This window comes from Lepidothrix coronata, unplaced genomic scaffold, assembly GCF_001604755.1.
Source record: "Lepidothrix coronata isolate B3197 unplaced genomic scaffold, Lepidothrix_coronata-1.0 Scaffold3, whole genome shotgun sequence".
Taxonomy (NCBI): domain Eukaryota; kingdom Metazoa; phylum Chordata; class Aves; order Passeriformes; family Pipridae; genus Lepidothrix; species Lepidothrix coronata.
Genome location: NW_016690183.1, coordinates 7,365,411 through 7,380,917, shown reverse-complemented (window position 1 = coordinate 7,380,917; position 15,507 = coordinate 7,365,411). Strand labels below are relative to the sequence as shown.

The 15,507-nt window shown below is 40.9% G+C and overlaps 1 protein-coding gene across 8 annotated transcripts in view; it reads right to left on the bottom strand.

Moving 5' to 3' along the window:
• The window catches only part of BLVRA (biliverdin reductase A), a 38,717-nt gene that overhangs the window by 15,684 nt on the left and 7,526 nt on the right, over window positions 1-15,507 (bottom strand). Inside the window, exon 1 of one of the 8 annotated variants that reach the window (XM_017822116.1) lies at window positions 4,344-4,496. The exons of 4 other annotated variants lie outside the window; for them this stretch is intronic. In XM_017822116.1, the coding sequence (XP_017677605.1) occupies window positions 4,344-4,364 (21 nt within the window). In that variant the 5' untranslated portion in view covers window positions 4,365-4,496. Of the gene's footprint in view, window positions 1-2,566; window positions 2,639-2,776; window positions 2,919-2,999; window positions 3,109-4,343; window positions 4,497-15,507 lie in introns of those variants that run through there. 3 more of the 8 variants (XM_017822133.1, XM_017822096.1, XM_017822171.1) reach the window with 3 other exon arrangements.

The window sequence follows — 15,507 nt, the reverse complement described above, 5'->3', positions numbered from 1 at the left end:
TTCTCTTCTCCAGGCTGAACAACACCAACTCTCTCATCCTGTTTTTTTAGGAGAGGTGCTCCAGCCCTCTGAGCATCTTTATGGCCTCCTCTAGAACTGCTCCAACAGGTCAATATCTTTCTTATGTTGGAGGCCCAGAGCTGGATGCAGCACTCCTAGCAGGGTCTCACAAGAGCAGAGTAGAGGGGGAGAATCCCCTCCTTTGACCTGCTGGCCACGCAGCCCAGAATGATGCAGCCCAGAATACAGCTGGCTTTCTGGTCTGCAAGTGCACATTGCCAGGTGATGTCAAGCTTCTCATCAATCAATGCATTCTCCACCCAGCCTGTATTTGAACTTGGGATCACTCCAATCCAGGTGCAGGACTTTGCACTTGGCCTCGCTGAACTCCATGAGGTTTGCATAGACCCATTTTTTGAGCCTGAAAAGGGCCCTCTGGATGGCATTATCCCTCTCCTCCAGTATACTGACTGCACCACCCAGCTTGGTGTCACTGGCAAGTGCATTGCTTAAGGTGCACTTGATCCCACTGCCCTGGGACAAAAATGTCCCAAAGACTGACAATGTCAGTCCCAATACTGACCCTTGAGGAATACCCCTCATCACTGGTGGACATTGTGTTGTTGAGTGCAACCATCCAAACAATTTCTTATCTGCTGAGTGATCTTTCCATCAAACCCATGTCTCTCCAGTTCAGACACATGGATGTGTGCAGGACAGTATCAAATACTTTGCACAAACTGAGGTAGATGCCATCAGTTGCTCTTCCCCATCCACCAACACTGTAATTCCATCATAAAAGGCCATCAGATATGTCAGGAACTATTGGCCCTGCCAGGTCCACCATCTGCCAGTTCCCTCAAAAGCCTCAGAAGTCCCATGGACTTGTGCACTTTCAGGTTCCTTAGGAGAAGGTCAGGTTCAAAAACATCTACAGTGGGCAGTTCTTCATTCTCTCAGTCCCTGCCTTTGCCTTCTGAGACTAAGGTAGTGTGCCTGGAGCACTTGCCAATGAAGACCAAGGAAAAAAAGTCATTATGTATCCCAGACTTCTCCATATCCCAGCCAGGTCTCCCATTTTCTTCCAGGGAGGACCCACATTTTCCCTAGTCTTCCTGTTATCATACCTGTAGAAGCTTTTCTTGTTGCCTTTGACATCCCTGGTCAGCTTTAATTCTATCAGGGCTTTAGCTTTCCTAATCTGCTCCCTGGCTGCTCAGACAATCTCTCTGTATTCCTTCCATAATACCTGTTCTTGCTTCTATATTCTGTAGGTTTCCTTTTTGTGTTTGAGTGTGTCCAGGAGCTCCTTGTTCATCCATGCAGGCCTCCTGGTGTTTTTGCCTGACTTCTTCTTTGTTGAGATGCATCGCTCCTGAGCTCAGAGGAGGTGATCCTTGAATTTATTTCTTGTACCAGGGTACACAAAACTGGACACAACACTGCAGACGGATGTAGCCAGGTCCTGTCAGCTACACTCTTGCTAATGCAGTCCAGTTCACGGTTGGCCTTCTTTGCCACAAGAGCATGTCATGGCCTGAGTTCAACCTGTCCCTCAGTAGCTGCAGGGCAGCTTCTGACTTTCTAGCCATGCAGTGCCCAACCTGTACTGATGCAAAGGTGTACCAGGGTGAATTTATGCTGATACTTTTGGTCTGTGTTTGGCCCCAGCCACCTGCAGTAGTTTACATTCTCCCTGCCAAGTTCACTGATAAAACAGTGAATTCGTCCTTGGAGGGAGAACTTCTGTATAAACTGTTTTAATTGGTGTTCTGTGATTGGCTAATTCTCTTCCAAGGGCATTTGAAGGAGAAGTTGATGAGGAGGGGAGGAAGGCTCGCCCCCAGACTCAGTTAAGAAAGACCCCCAAAGCATACTGCACGTGCGTGAGGGGATTTCCGAAGTTCTCACTCATGCGCAGAAGAGATGCACTTGCATAACTGGGAGGTGGGACTGAGGGCCTCTGGCTGGGAGGTGCTGGTCACACCTGGGAGGTTGTGGTCACTGAGTTAATTGTATAAAAGTAGATAGTGCTTTCTTGGAGAGGAGCTAATCTTCACACCAAGGACAATGTTGCCTTTTGGCGGGGACGCCTGCCAGTTTGTGAACTTACTGACTCTCCAAGGATGCAGCTTCTGCTATGGGTAATTATAGGCATGCTAGGTCGGTAAGATAACTTTATGGGCAACAGCTGGGTAACTGGGGAGGTCGTGCTGGGGGCTTATTTCTCTCTTCCTTCCTCCCTTTTGGGTTTGTTCGTTTCGTTGGCCACCTCTTAGTAATAAATATTGGTTTCTGTTAAGCTTTTAACAGTGTATGGTTTTCAGGTTTCAGTATGTCTCAAACCCCTCCCTAATACAAAAGGGGGCTATTCTACATTTGCCTTTGCTGAACATCATGATGTTCCTGTCTGCCCAGGCCCCTCTGATGTATTGACCACTCCCTCCAGCTGGATTTCATCCACAGACTTACCAAAGCTACACACTTACCAAAGCCACACTCCAGGCTATTGTGCAGGTGGTTAATAAACACATTTAACAGTATTGAAGATGACCACAATACTTACCCTTTCCAGCCATCAGGATCCTCCCTGATCACCAAATGGCTTCATAGGGATATCAAGCAATTCCCTAGCACTCTTGGATGTACTATGTCTGCTGCCAGGGGCTGCTGTACATCCAAGAGCTATATCACCATCTTCCTCTACTGTGAGTAATGTAACATTCCCATAGAGTCTGTTAGTAGACTCAGAAAACCTGAAGGTCTGTCAACAAACCTTACTAGTGAAAGCCTTCGGGTTTTGTGTTGGAGGGCAGTCAGGAGAACCCTGCTGATGCATGCCAGCTTTCTGCCATGCTTGTCTCTGCTTCCAGCACACTGAAGTCAGGCACCTGTGCTCTGGGGAGATCATCCCTGTAGATCAACCTCAGCCTCTCTGGCCCCTCAGGGCAGTCTTCCATTAGAACTTGCCAAGTAGAGCCATCAAAAAGCCAAAATACCTGCTATTTTGAAGTATATGGTTGCAATTCTTTAAAATTTATATCCATAAAGAGCTCCTAGTGTGCATCAGGACCAGGTCAGCAGAATCTAGAAGTAGCACAGTTTGAAAACAGGAGCTTACTTTAAGTTCAGAAATTTCCAAGGTTAGTAAAGTGTTAAGCTGTTAATATTTGCCTATCGCCTTCAGCAGGATTGGGAGTTGGAGTCATAAGCAAACAAATTCCACTGAACCTCCTACAGTCATCTCGTTTCCAAGAACTGCTTTTTTTTGCTGGTAAGCTGCTGACCTCTGCTTCAACAAAGTGGCTAAAGTGGGGGAGCTGACTACCTTCTTCAATGAACAAAGAACATCTCTCTGTAGATGCTCAGGTTGCTGAATATCAATATTTTTGCCTCTCTTTTGAAAAAAAACTTTCCTAGCTTCATCTGATGAACACCTTCTGACCTCCTCAAAAGTAATATTTAAGATAAGCAAGATTATTTCATACTAAGAACAAAACCTGTTACTATGCAACCTGTTGCCATAGCAACCAGCCATTTGGTCCAAGTCAAGGGTGGTTAAGGGTTTGGAGGCTAATACCGTATCCATCCTGAAAGAGACAGCTACTAACTGTATATTACAGAACAACTGCTTATATACATAGCTAAGAGAAAAATTGCTATGTTTGCATCCCTGCTGCCACTTTTTATTACCTTTATTTTGCTCACACAACAAAATCTGCAGCTGCTCAGGGAGAAAAGTAAATTAGATGTTTTTCAGAACTGTTACAAACCAGGTAAGAGCAGAATAGAGAATACTCATCTGATGAATATATAAAAATTTACTCCTTATTTCAAACCTTTACATGAGGATAACAGCTACAGTTATCTTTCAAGCAAAAAAGTGAGGGAGTAGGAAGCCCAAATCATAAACTGCTGTGCCTGCCTTTCATGCTTTTTTCTTACTATCAGTGACCTCGGCTAAAGCTTTGACAAAAAAGATTTCAGAGGCATTTTCAAGGCTGCTGCACTTTGGCTCCCATCATACTGAAAAAAAAAAAAGTACCATAAGCGATATAACAGTACATCAGCCAGTGTCCAAAAGCATTTTTCCCACCCTTTCCTAATGGGCTGTACAAAAGCAAAGGCACTGGTGAGAAGATTAGAAAAAGATGACCTTCATGCTCACACACTGTGAGTGGGGAATGCCTCCCACACCCCAGCAAGACCCGCCCTGGCCAGGTTGCAGGCAGGCCTGCCAGCTTCGCTGGGGTGCCCTCTGAAGTGGGATAGGGGGGATGGAGGCTGCCGAATGCAGTGGGAGCTTTTCCCCACTGACAGCCAGCACAAGTGGCTCCTCTTACCAATGCAGACGAGCCCTGCATGACACAGAGGCAGAGATGAGAAAGGCATTCAGCTGAAGAGGATCATTTATCCTACATCGATATATCATTGTCCCATCACTCCTCTGCTCTTGAGCTTTCTGTGCTTCTGCTGTGTATTTCCTGCAGTAGATCTAGGCTACTCTGAAGTAAAAAAAAACCAAAAATTGCTCAATACCCAAACATTCTTGCAAAATTTAGCAATGAAACAAGAATATTCAGCAGCAAAGCAAACAACGGAGTATGTCCAAAGGGATCAGTCACCCAGCAAGCGTGTTCCTCCCCATGCAATCACACTGGGATTTCAGCCTCTACATCTCAGAACTGTTTACACTTACTGAGGTAAGCTTAAGGGAAGCGAGGCTTACCTCTGTTTTGTGCAACATCACTAAGGCAATGCAAAGTCCGTGGAGAGGCAAGATAAAAGGCAGAACTTAAGAACAATTTCTTTTTCAATAAAATTTTTCATGGCATACTTAGACATTACAGAATGAGAACGGGTACCTTCTCTCATGATCTATAAAGAATTTCAGTAAGCCTCATGCATTTTCCCTGCAGTTTTCACAGTCTTGTTCCCACAGATATGAATGAGTGACTCACATCAGAAATCAAAATATTTTGTAGTTCATGTCACATATAATAACATGTAGTTCATGTCACAAATAACACTGATGCAGGAGGCTTTCCTGAAGCACTGCCATCTGGGTCTTTTTACGTGTGCTACTTCAAGTGCCACACATATCTTAAGAGTAACAGAAACCTCACAGATGAGTACTTAATCTGAAAAAACTGTTGTCAAGGTTAGTTCACTTTTGCATAGTCAAAAGTTGAACCATGAGTGTTTGAGCCTGGCTGCTGGAGGGATCCACCTTATACACATATATTCTCACTTACATATTCTCACTTAGCAGACCTTCAGCTTGCTCAGTCAGAAAGGGGACAAGATGAGACTGCTGGTGCTGTCTGTGTTTCTGTGAGTGCTCTGTGATTTGTGACTGACCATGTACATATGCATATACATGGTGTACATGTGTGTTCTGCATGCATGTGCTGACTAGAAATGTGTTTTCAGCCTAAATACTGACCAGGGGTCATACGAAGTCTTGCCCCTTTCAGGCTGTTGGATTCCGCCTGATCTTTTCTTCTAATATAAACCAGGCTGGACTGAGGAAGTTTTCCAGAGCTCCCTTTGAATAGCCTTGTGGATTAGACATCCTCCAAAATGTTTTCCCTGTTACTGCAGTGAAACTCCGAGATGAGGGTTGCAGAACCTCAACAGAAATTTTCAGGGGAACACCAGACAGACAGCAGCAGTCACTGTAAAGTCAACAAGTTGAAAATTTGAAGTTCCTTTCAGACCTAACTCACTGATTTCAAATACCCAGAGAAGTGGAAGATACTGTACTCAAGGTTGTTGGTACATGATACAGCCTGTGCCATCACATCTTACTCTCATTGTCTACTCTTAGCAAGAAACATCTGCCTGGAGCAGGGAAAGCAGAAGCTGAACAGAGTGGCTTCTCTTAGTGTTGGGGTTTTTGTATGAAAAAATTCACAAATGCTCCAATTTAGCAGCCTATTCAGACGCATAAATACCCTTTGTTCTGTAGGAAACCATTTAGGCACTTGAACCTCTGCATGTACTGAAGGACCTGATGGAAGTAGACCCAGCACGGGCCTCACGAATCCTCACTAAAGGCAGGACTTGAAGAAAAAGGCAAAGCAAAAATGAAGACAAAGAAAATTATTGTTTGAATGCCAAAATGCTGGATTGTTTTTGCTCTGCGTTTGCTGCAATACAGAAAGAGAAAAGTAAAGTGTTCTGCAAGAAAGAGACAGACAGGAAGGCAACCCCCAATACTCCTTGTTACTTCTCTTCAAAACATTAATTGAACATAAAGTCAGAATTTGTCTTGAAAATCTGACAAGACCATTTACAGTTTCCACATTTCAGAGGAAAACAGCAGCACTTAGAAGTTGTAGAGCAACCAGGTACATTTTCCTTGAAAGCTGTTTGTTACAGCCTTAAATGTCAATGCTTGCCAGCACCTCTTCATCTCTCCTGCCCATCTTTCAGGCTATCAAAACCCAGGCCACAGTCTCTTGGCAGGCACACAGGCTCTGCTGAATGAGTTATAAACTTTAAGGCACCAACTCTTACACAGGTTTGCCGGTGGAAAAGTCTCTCATCCTGACTGGCACCGCTGTGGAAAGAGCCAGAGGGGACTTTTCTTCCCGCATTTTAAATGCCATTTGAACAATACACATGCATTGTTTCACATTTTTATGCAGGTTCACCAATTAAATTACAGTTTTCCCTGGCTGCCAAAGCTGAAGTTGATATAGTTATATTGAGATATGGCCAGATGCTGTGTTACAGCTGCCAAACAAGCACCTTTAGTCTACACAGTATCGTTGATAATAAAGGACTGCACTTGTACCAGATATGCTGTCTCCAGCATTAATATCTGAGTAGAAGGAAAACTTTTGTTAGAACATAGTTCTGCAAGCTAAATCTGCTAACTCCAGAGTCTGCAGTGGTTCTGACTCCCATCTCAGTAGGGCTGCTTTCCACAGCCTTCAACTCCATAACTGAAGCAAAACCATCTCATGAAAGTAATATAACACCATGAGAAGTACTGAAAGAATAACCTGAAGATCTGGTTTTAATATGTGATATATTCCACCCTGTGGAGGACTGAAACAGAAGTTCTGTGAGGGACATGCATGGGTATGAATGACCATTTCATCCTGTTCTCTTGTCTGTATTCACCCTTTGTGGTTCAGATTTGGTTGCTAGTATGCAGAGGAAAAACAAAGGCAAATAACACTTTTGAGATAGGTCAGGCAGGCTCATTTTGTTTAAAACTGAGAGTCAAATCACATTTTGATATACCTACACTGCTAAGGCTGAAACCATCCAAGAAAGAACTGAGCCTGCTTTGGGACACCTGAAAATTAAGAGGAAGACATGAAGGACTCCACTTTTTATTTTATAAAAATATTCCCTTAAAAAAAAAAGCAAACCCTTACTTATAATGGTAATTTTCCAGGAACTATTCTGGAGTGAATTTCAGAAAGACTCCTGAAACTTCTGGCGGGTAAATAAACAATTGCACATAACTGCAGCCTCATCACAGCTACTTTTTAACCAAAAGGCTGCTTGTATGTGGCTAATTAGCACATGCCTAAAACAAAAAGAGACCAAAAAACGCCCCCAAAATTTATTTCAGGCTTTAATGTGCTATAACATTTTTTGAAAGCCAGTGATAGAAGAAGAGTGTTCTAACAAGCAACAAGCCAATTACTTTGGAGTAAAGTCTATTCAGGACAATGAGCTATGTTTTGGAGATATCAACAATTCTCAGATCCTAATTTTCCATGAGATCAAACAATATTATTGCTACAGTCCCAATCTGTGCCCGAGAAAATAACCCCTGTAAAGCTAAAAACGGTTCTAACTCAAAAAGGCAAAAAAAAAAAAAGGCATGAGACACATCCTCCACCACTTTTTTTGATTTAACACCCACATAAAACACTAGAGCTATCACAAAGTTGAACTCTGCCAGGTCCCTGTGGACCATGAACCATGTTTCCTGGCTTCCCTGCAGAGCAATAAAGCCCCCAGCGTAGTGTCTGCACAGCTAAGTGTCTGAACACTAATAACTGAGACTCTGCTTGAACATCTATTTCATACAAAGGTATTATTGTTTTGTGCTGACTCTTACACTTTTTTTTTTTTGAGAGCTTTTCATATTCTGGTAAAAACAATGACTGGAGGACTACTTATCCATACCTGCATTTCTGGGGAAACTTTACTCAGAGCTAATCACGAGGGCAGGGAGCTGAGACACGCCCGAGCATCTCAGCCCATTCCCTTCCCTCCTTTATGCTGCTCATTTTGTTTTTGTTGTATCACCTACTGCGAGAAGAGGCTTCTCCACATCACCTGATAGATTCACAAGTACTTTGCAGGTAAACTCTAATGCCGAAAGAGGCTTCCAACCTTTTGTTGTAATACAACTGGAAATGATGATGAACAATTACAGAAAAATTTTCTGAAATATTTTCTCAATTATTACATCTGCCCCTGAATTTTCCTGCCAATTACTGCACTCCTTTCTACAAGCTCTTACTTCTTCAGAGGGCCTAAAGACCTCAGAGCTGTGCTGGGTAGATGCAGGAAACCCATATTTCCAGGCTGTATTCTTACTTTATCTGAGAAGTTTACCGGGTGACCTAAAGCAATCAAATCACACCCCCTTTCCTCATCAGTCCTCCCAGTTCCAGAACAGCAGAAACCTCTCTCTCTGTAGAGCATTCTCAGACCTACTGACAATAAGTGCAATGTAAGAAGTAAGTATTACTACAACCTCTCTTCTTCTCTGTAGGAAATCCCACACGGAACAGACATCTAGAAAATATGACTGTAACTAAAGTTTGTATTGAAATATCTATATAAAACAATGCCCTATAATGCATAACACAAAAAGATATTTCTTCCTTCCCTTCTCTTGCTGTTAAATTAATCTGAAACTCAAAACCTAAAAGGAATTATATGCATGCTTAGCTTTAATCGCAAGTAATCCCATTGATCTCAATGAGAATACTCCTACGAGCCCATTAAGAAATAAGAGCTCTTGCTGTTTACTGTAATATTAGTAGGCACAAGAACAAAACACATATCCAGCTACAAGTATGTTCCATTAATATCTTTATGGACTCAACCCAATAGATGATACCTATCTTCCGGTCCACTAAAGGTCACTGCATCCCAGATCTGTAACAGGCTGACCTATTTTGAGAATTCCCCAAACAAAAAAAGCACTCCTGCTACACGCTGCAGTCACCATAAAGATATTGCTTACCATGGCTGGTGAAATCCTCTGCCAGCATCATTAGTATGATAGCAACTCATAACACCAGAGGCCTGCCCCATACTCTCTTCAGAGCAGACAATATACACAAAATTCAGCTAGTCAGACAAGCATACTTTTTTAGCTTTCTCATCCTCTATCCAGCAGTAAAAAATGTTTTCACCCTTCTAAAATAAATTGAGAGTAAGATAAAGTGGTTTTTTTTTAATAACTAGATTGAGACAACTTAGGAGATTGATAAAGTTTTGCATAATGTTCTATTTTTAAAAATCATGCTCTAACACCTCTGTCATTTTATCAAGTCTACAACTCCATAGTAAGGCCTGAAAAATGCAATGGTTTCTCTCCATTCATATTACATTTTGGAAATCTACCAATGTCAGACATTGCTCAAGACTAGGGAAAAAGAGAAGCTTTTGAATGAAGATTAACAATTGAGGTTATTCACTCCTAACTTTAGAGCTCGGTATTTTTCATGTTACTGGGCAACACAAAACTCAAGAATGAGATAGGCCAGCCTCTCTCTCATGAAGAGTTAGTCTGTAAATCAATGTGCTTTAGCAGTCAAGTAGTCCTGATGTGCTACTCATCTGTTATAATTGTCCCAAAAAAGCAAAACACCTTTACTGAAGTATCAGCCACTAGAGGGGGTATTTGGTATCCTACCTAAAACCTGATAAGAAAATGAAATTAAAAAAAAAAATTTAAGGTTACAGAAAACCTGTAAAAGCATATTTCCCACAGTACTGCAATTACACATAAGGTTCCATGCAAAGTGTTTTAGGAAAAACAATGCTTTCTTTGTGTATAACTGAACACAATGCAGAAGTAAATGCCACGTCTCCTCTTTCAATTCTTAGGTCTACCCACATCAAACACTGCAATTTCTGTGAGTAGAGATGTAGTTTTATATGCCAAGAACATGGCTAAATTATCACTAGGTTTGATTTCCCTGTACAGTCAGTCATCTCTGAGCATGTCTAAACCTGATCCTTCAAGCATGCCAAGCTAGAGCCTGACATGCTCAGTCTTGGGCTTGATAAAAAAGAAAAAGAACAACCTACAAAATGGTTCCTATTTACAACTGTCTTCCTCTTTACAGATTCACAATCCCCAGATTTATCGTTCCAAAAAGTCTCCAAAAGGACCTAGAAAACTGCCATCAAGTTAGGTCCAATTTCAAGCAAAGTAGAAGATTCAACTTGGCTCAAGCCACTCCCAAACTATCTATTATTTAAAACATGTTAAGTGAAAGACAGATATACATTTCAACTCCTACACATGAATCTGTAATGAATACAAAACTCATCAAAAACTATAAACGGACTTGATAATTGAGTCCATGCAGGGACAGCCTGGAGAAGGGTACAGGATGGATTGTGCCAGTATATTAAGGGTATCATAGATTCTACGTACTTTGTTAACTTCTGTCAGTTTGGGGACAGTGAAGCTGCTGGCAGAGCTTACAAAAACTCAAGACCCTCTGCAAAATTTATGTAAAAATAACTATAACTGGGTAATAGACTTAAACACCCCCAGCTCCGCTTTATTCCTCACAATCTGCCTTCAAAGATGTGGAGCTGGAAGGTTTTAGTGAAGCTGACTGCCTGCTCAGAGGAGTATTTTAAATACACAACTCATTCAGAACCAGCATGGCCATGCAATTGGGATAAAAGAATCCAGTATCACTCCTTTCCTCTACCAACTGCATGTACTCAGTGTGGACTACTACGTTATTTATAACAACTGTGGCTGAACAAATGGATAATATTCCATAAAAGACAGAATCAGCACAAGCACCTATCTTTGAAATAACTAAAACAGCTATTGCAAAGGTTCAGGAGCAGATAATACTTGGGGCACTGAAAGAGGGGAATACACCTTGTAAAAGAGGTAGAAAAATAACAGGATTATGGAAGCACTAGATTTTTTAGAGTCAATACTTGCATCTGAAATATAATGCAGACATTTCTCTCTATTAACCAGATTTGACTAGAATATAACCACCCCACTTCTTCTGCAATATTTTGGTGAAGTGATTTAACAGTTACTGTTGGAGAAGAGGTTTGACCCCAACTCAAGTTCATGTTCTTAACTGCACCATTCCTTTAAACAGCCAAAGAGGTCACTGCGTTCTGAAGAGAGTGGCTGTACTGAACTACCTCCATCCTGTGCCACCAATAGTAATTTTAAAATGTAACAGCAATCCTGATCATTGCTTTATTCAGCCTTGCTCCTTTTTAAAATACCCATCTAAAACCCTTCTTCTCTGCTACCATAACCCAAGAAAGCATTTTGAGGTTCTGGGAAGAAAGTTAACCTTTTAAGTTTATTATCTATTATTTAAGCCATCCACATCTCAGGCATGACTCTGGCCCCTCCATAAAATGAGTTTCAAACAATCTCTTTCTTTATTATTAGAAATGGAAAACACAAGGCATCTTACACTAATATGATAAACACAAACACTACACATGGGCATCTGTAAGTTGTCATTGTTTTACAGATGCCTGTCTTAGATATTGGACACTAAATCTCTGTTCTCCCCTCCTATGGTCAGACTTGTGTACATAAAGGCAGCAATGGAGCCTCAGCAGCTCAGAATATGTGAATGACAACTGTCTGTAATAATCTGTAATAATCCTCTGAGACCACTCAGATCCATTGGCTCTGTTTAGGACTGAGTCAGAAGAAGAGCAAAAAATGGCCCAAAAATGGCTTGTGAGACAGACTTACAGATCACAAGCCATTTGACTACACTTGCTGTAAGGCTGGATGCTTTTTCCTCCCAATGGATTTTAGTTCCACAATCTGGAATAGGAAAGTTTATTCCAGATAGGCCAATAAGCAAAAATAAGGTAATGTAGGAGCTGGAAATTAAAAATAATAATGGGCACACTGTAAAGGAATCTACTTTGTTAGAACAACAGAATGGTTTGGGTTGAAAGAAACATTTAAAGATCTTCTAGTCCAATCCCCCTGCTGCAAGTGTGATGTTTCCTTTTTCCTGTCACTGGGGACTTCATCTGATTGCCATGACTTTTTGAATATGACGGAGAGTGACTTGGCAACTGCATGAGTTCTCCCTGCTGATGAGGATTCTTTGTACGAAAAAGGCCATCTCAGTCAGCATAGTAGTATGAGATCCCACAGGCAAAAGATGAAGAGTTAAAGCCTCATTAAGTAGTCATTTAACCAAAAGAAAATTAATCTCTGGTGTTATCAGCACCTTCATGCTTCTTAGGAGTTGATAACTTAGCAGCATCTAGGATAGGAGGATTTTCCCTCCTGTGTTTTAAAAAAAGGAACATTTTGTTTCTGATATTACATGCCATTTGATGGTAAAAGGTACCAGCCAAATGACAGAGATGGTAACATGCAACAGACCAGCAGTTGTTTCTGAAAGGTGCTCTCAATCTGAGTACATTAATACAAAAAAACTGCTGACCTTCCACCAGGGAAACAAGATGCCTCATGCGTATCCCTGGTGCAAAATTAGGGCTTCTTTAAAGACACCAGGGAATAAAGACTGTGTTCTTCATCTCTGCCCTCTTGAGAAAGCAGCACCCTCTCTGATGGAGTCTTAACAGAAAAATTGGGTTCAGAGCAGCCAAAGAATCACATGGCCACATTCCCTGCTTGGAGGGCAAGAGGAGAAAGGATGTGAAGCTCTTATCTTCCCTAAAACAGAGGACCAGCCACTTTAAACCCTGTTTATATTATCATATAATATGGCTATTTTTATGGTTCTTTCACCGTGTCTTCATTGTGTCAATATTGCAAATAGTACTAGATCAGGATGACTGTCACCAGGACTTATCCAGGAAGGACTGCATTGGAAACTCCTATTTTTAAACAGAGTCAGGCAAATGACCTACTTATTTTGAAAATAGTTTTTCAAGAGCCCTCAGTCTTAAGGTCTCATTACAGATGCCAGGCATATAAAAACAGACAGTTTGCTTTAATTTGTAAATACTGGGCTAAATACATGGATAGCTATCTCACTTCACTATGCAAGTAAGTACATGTAAAATAGATTTAAAAAAATCTAAAGTCCAAAAAAGCCCCACGTTTCTTAGAGCAAACATTTTCAGCAGCTGCTGAGATTGGTTATGCTGATTTCTGGATGATGAACCTAAGATCTCAGACATCTCAGGACTGTTTCTTACAGATAGTGCACTCTAGGATACTCAAATTGAAAAGTCAAGTACTCCATACTTATGAAAAAAAAAAAATGAAGACACAAACCAGGAGCTAATTTGCCTGCTCCATCCAAATTTTATGAATCTGATGTAATGGCAACCAAAAAAATAAATAAATTCTCAGTCCTTCATACATTTGTATCTTCTGTCACCAAGACTAGGCACAGAGAGATCTATACCAACCTGCTGATCCCACTTCCAGCTACGTCTGAGAAAAATTAGCAAATTACTCCAAAGACAAGTATGAGCAAGCCACCTCAGTCTCTGTGTTCATCACCAAATAACAGACTAACCAGTCTTCTGTGGCTAATCTGTGTCCGTGCCAACAACAGACACTAAATACTGACTAAGGGCTGCTCTCCCTAGCAACAGAAAGGGTCACAAAGCTTCACAGCTTCTAGCATAGCAAAGAATGGCATTTCAACTAGAACAATTGTGGTCTCAATTTTATCCCTCACATTCTGTACAACTTCTTTCTTTCTTTCTGTAATTTAGGGATTATTTAATAATTCCGTGTTCTTTCCCACAGCTTTCCTCTCCTCTCATTCACAGAACAAAGGTAGTGACAAGACAATAAATATACCTTTTTGCCTATACCTTTCACTATAAGGGAAAGCTAATAAACATGGTAACATTACTTGAGCCAAGAGAGTTTGTTTTATTAGCCAATGTAGTGTAGCCTTTAATTTACTATTTAGGACCACAACAGGAACACTAGTTGCCCCAAACAGGCTCTTTCTAACTGGTTTATAATGGTATACTGAAAAGAAAGAAGATTTAAAAAAAAAAAAACAACAAAAAACCCGCTTTGTTTATGCTAATTGTTGAACTCATGTTGTTAAAGTGGTGGATTGTGCTCATCTGGAGGAACAGGATTAGCGAAAGCATTTCATTATCTTTCCCAATCAGGTGTGTTTTCTTCAATGTTTTCTAATTAGACAGTAGAGCTCTGTCTGGGTTGCAGTCTAGGGAATACTTAAGTTCAGTTAAATAAAAAGCCAAAGCTCCTTTTTCTTAGTAGAGAGGCAACAAGTAAAATGTATATTTATCTTTTTATTATAATTACAATTATTTTATAAAGTTTCAAGATGTAAGCCCAACAATTAGGCCTTACAGGCGAGAAAACACTTGCCATAGTTCAAGGCAAGCTCCAGAGAAGTGGGATAGGTCCTCAGCGACCTTTGTTCCACTAAGTTACAACATGACATGTATACATCCAGTGAGGTTTGGGGTTTCTTTAACTATGGGATTAAGCTGGCATCTTGACTTTCAGATTGTTTTTCCTCCCTACGCTCCATTCCCTCCCACCTCAGTGAAGCAACCTTTTTGATGTCTTGCTTAATAACATACAGTACAAGCATAATGTAAGTTATTTTAATACACTGAGCACTACTTGCAAGTTTCAGAAAGATCTACGGTTGTGTTAAAATTAGAGGCGAAAAAGTTATTCACAGTCCAGCATATGTTGATGTTGCTCTATCACCTTTTGAAACACAGAAATTCCTTTCCAGGGAATTGTTCTCCCACTGCAAAAACTGCTTTATCATATCCATCCAAGCTCTTTCTGTTATCTACTCCACTTCTTTCTAGCTTCGGTTTAGTTTTATCTCCTGACTGCTGCTTACCTAGCCAGGGATGGCAACACAGACAGAGCTTCAATGGACTGCAGCAGTGGTAATGGAAAACACCCAGTGAAGCTTCCGACAACATATCTGCACAACATAGGCTGCAATATCTTCTCTACAAGACGGATGAAGCTGAGGTTATTTCAGAGTCATCATTAAAAAGCAAAAATGCCAATATGCATTCCAGTCTTCCATCTTACTGAAGTCCTGACACCAAAGCATAACATAGAAAGTGATTCCCATTTTAATTTGAAAACTGGTCAGTTAATGTATCCATTTATCTTCACTTGTATTGACCATGACAGTTCATTTTTAGTGGAGAGAGCAAAGTGGTCCTGTTCCCATCTGCTAAGCCTACTTTTCAAAGTCTGTAGATACAGCAGATGTTCTTCATTAAAAAAAAAAAATAAAAAAAAAAAAATCTGTCCTTTGACCTTTAAAA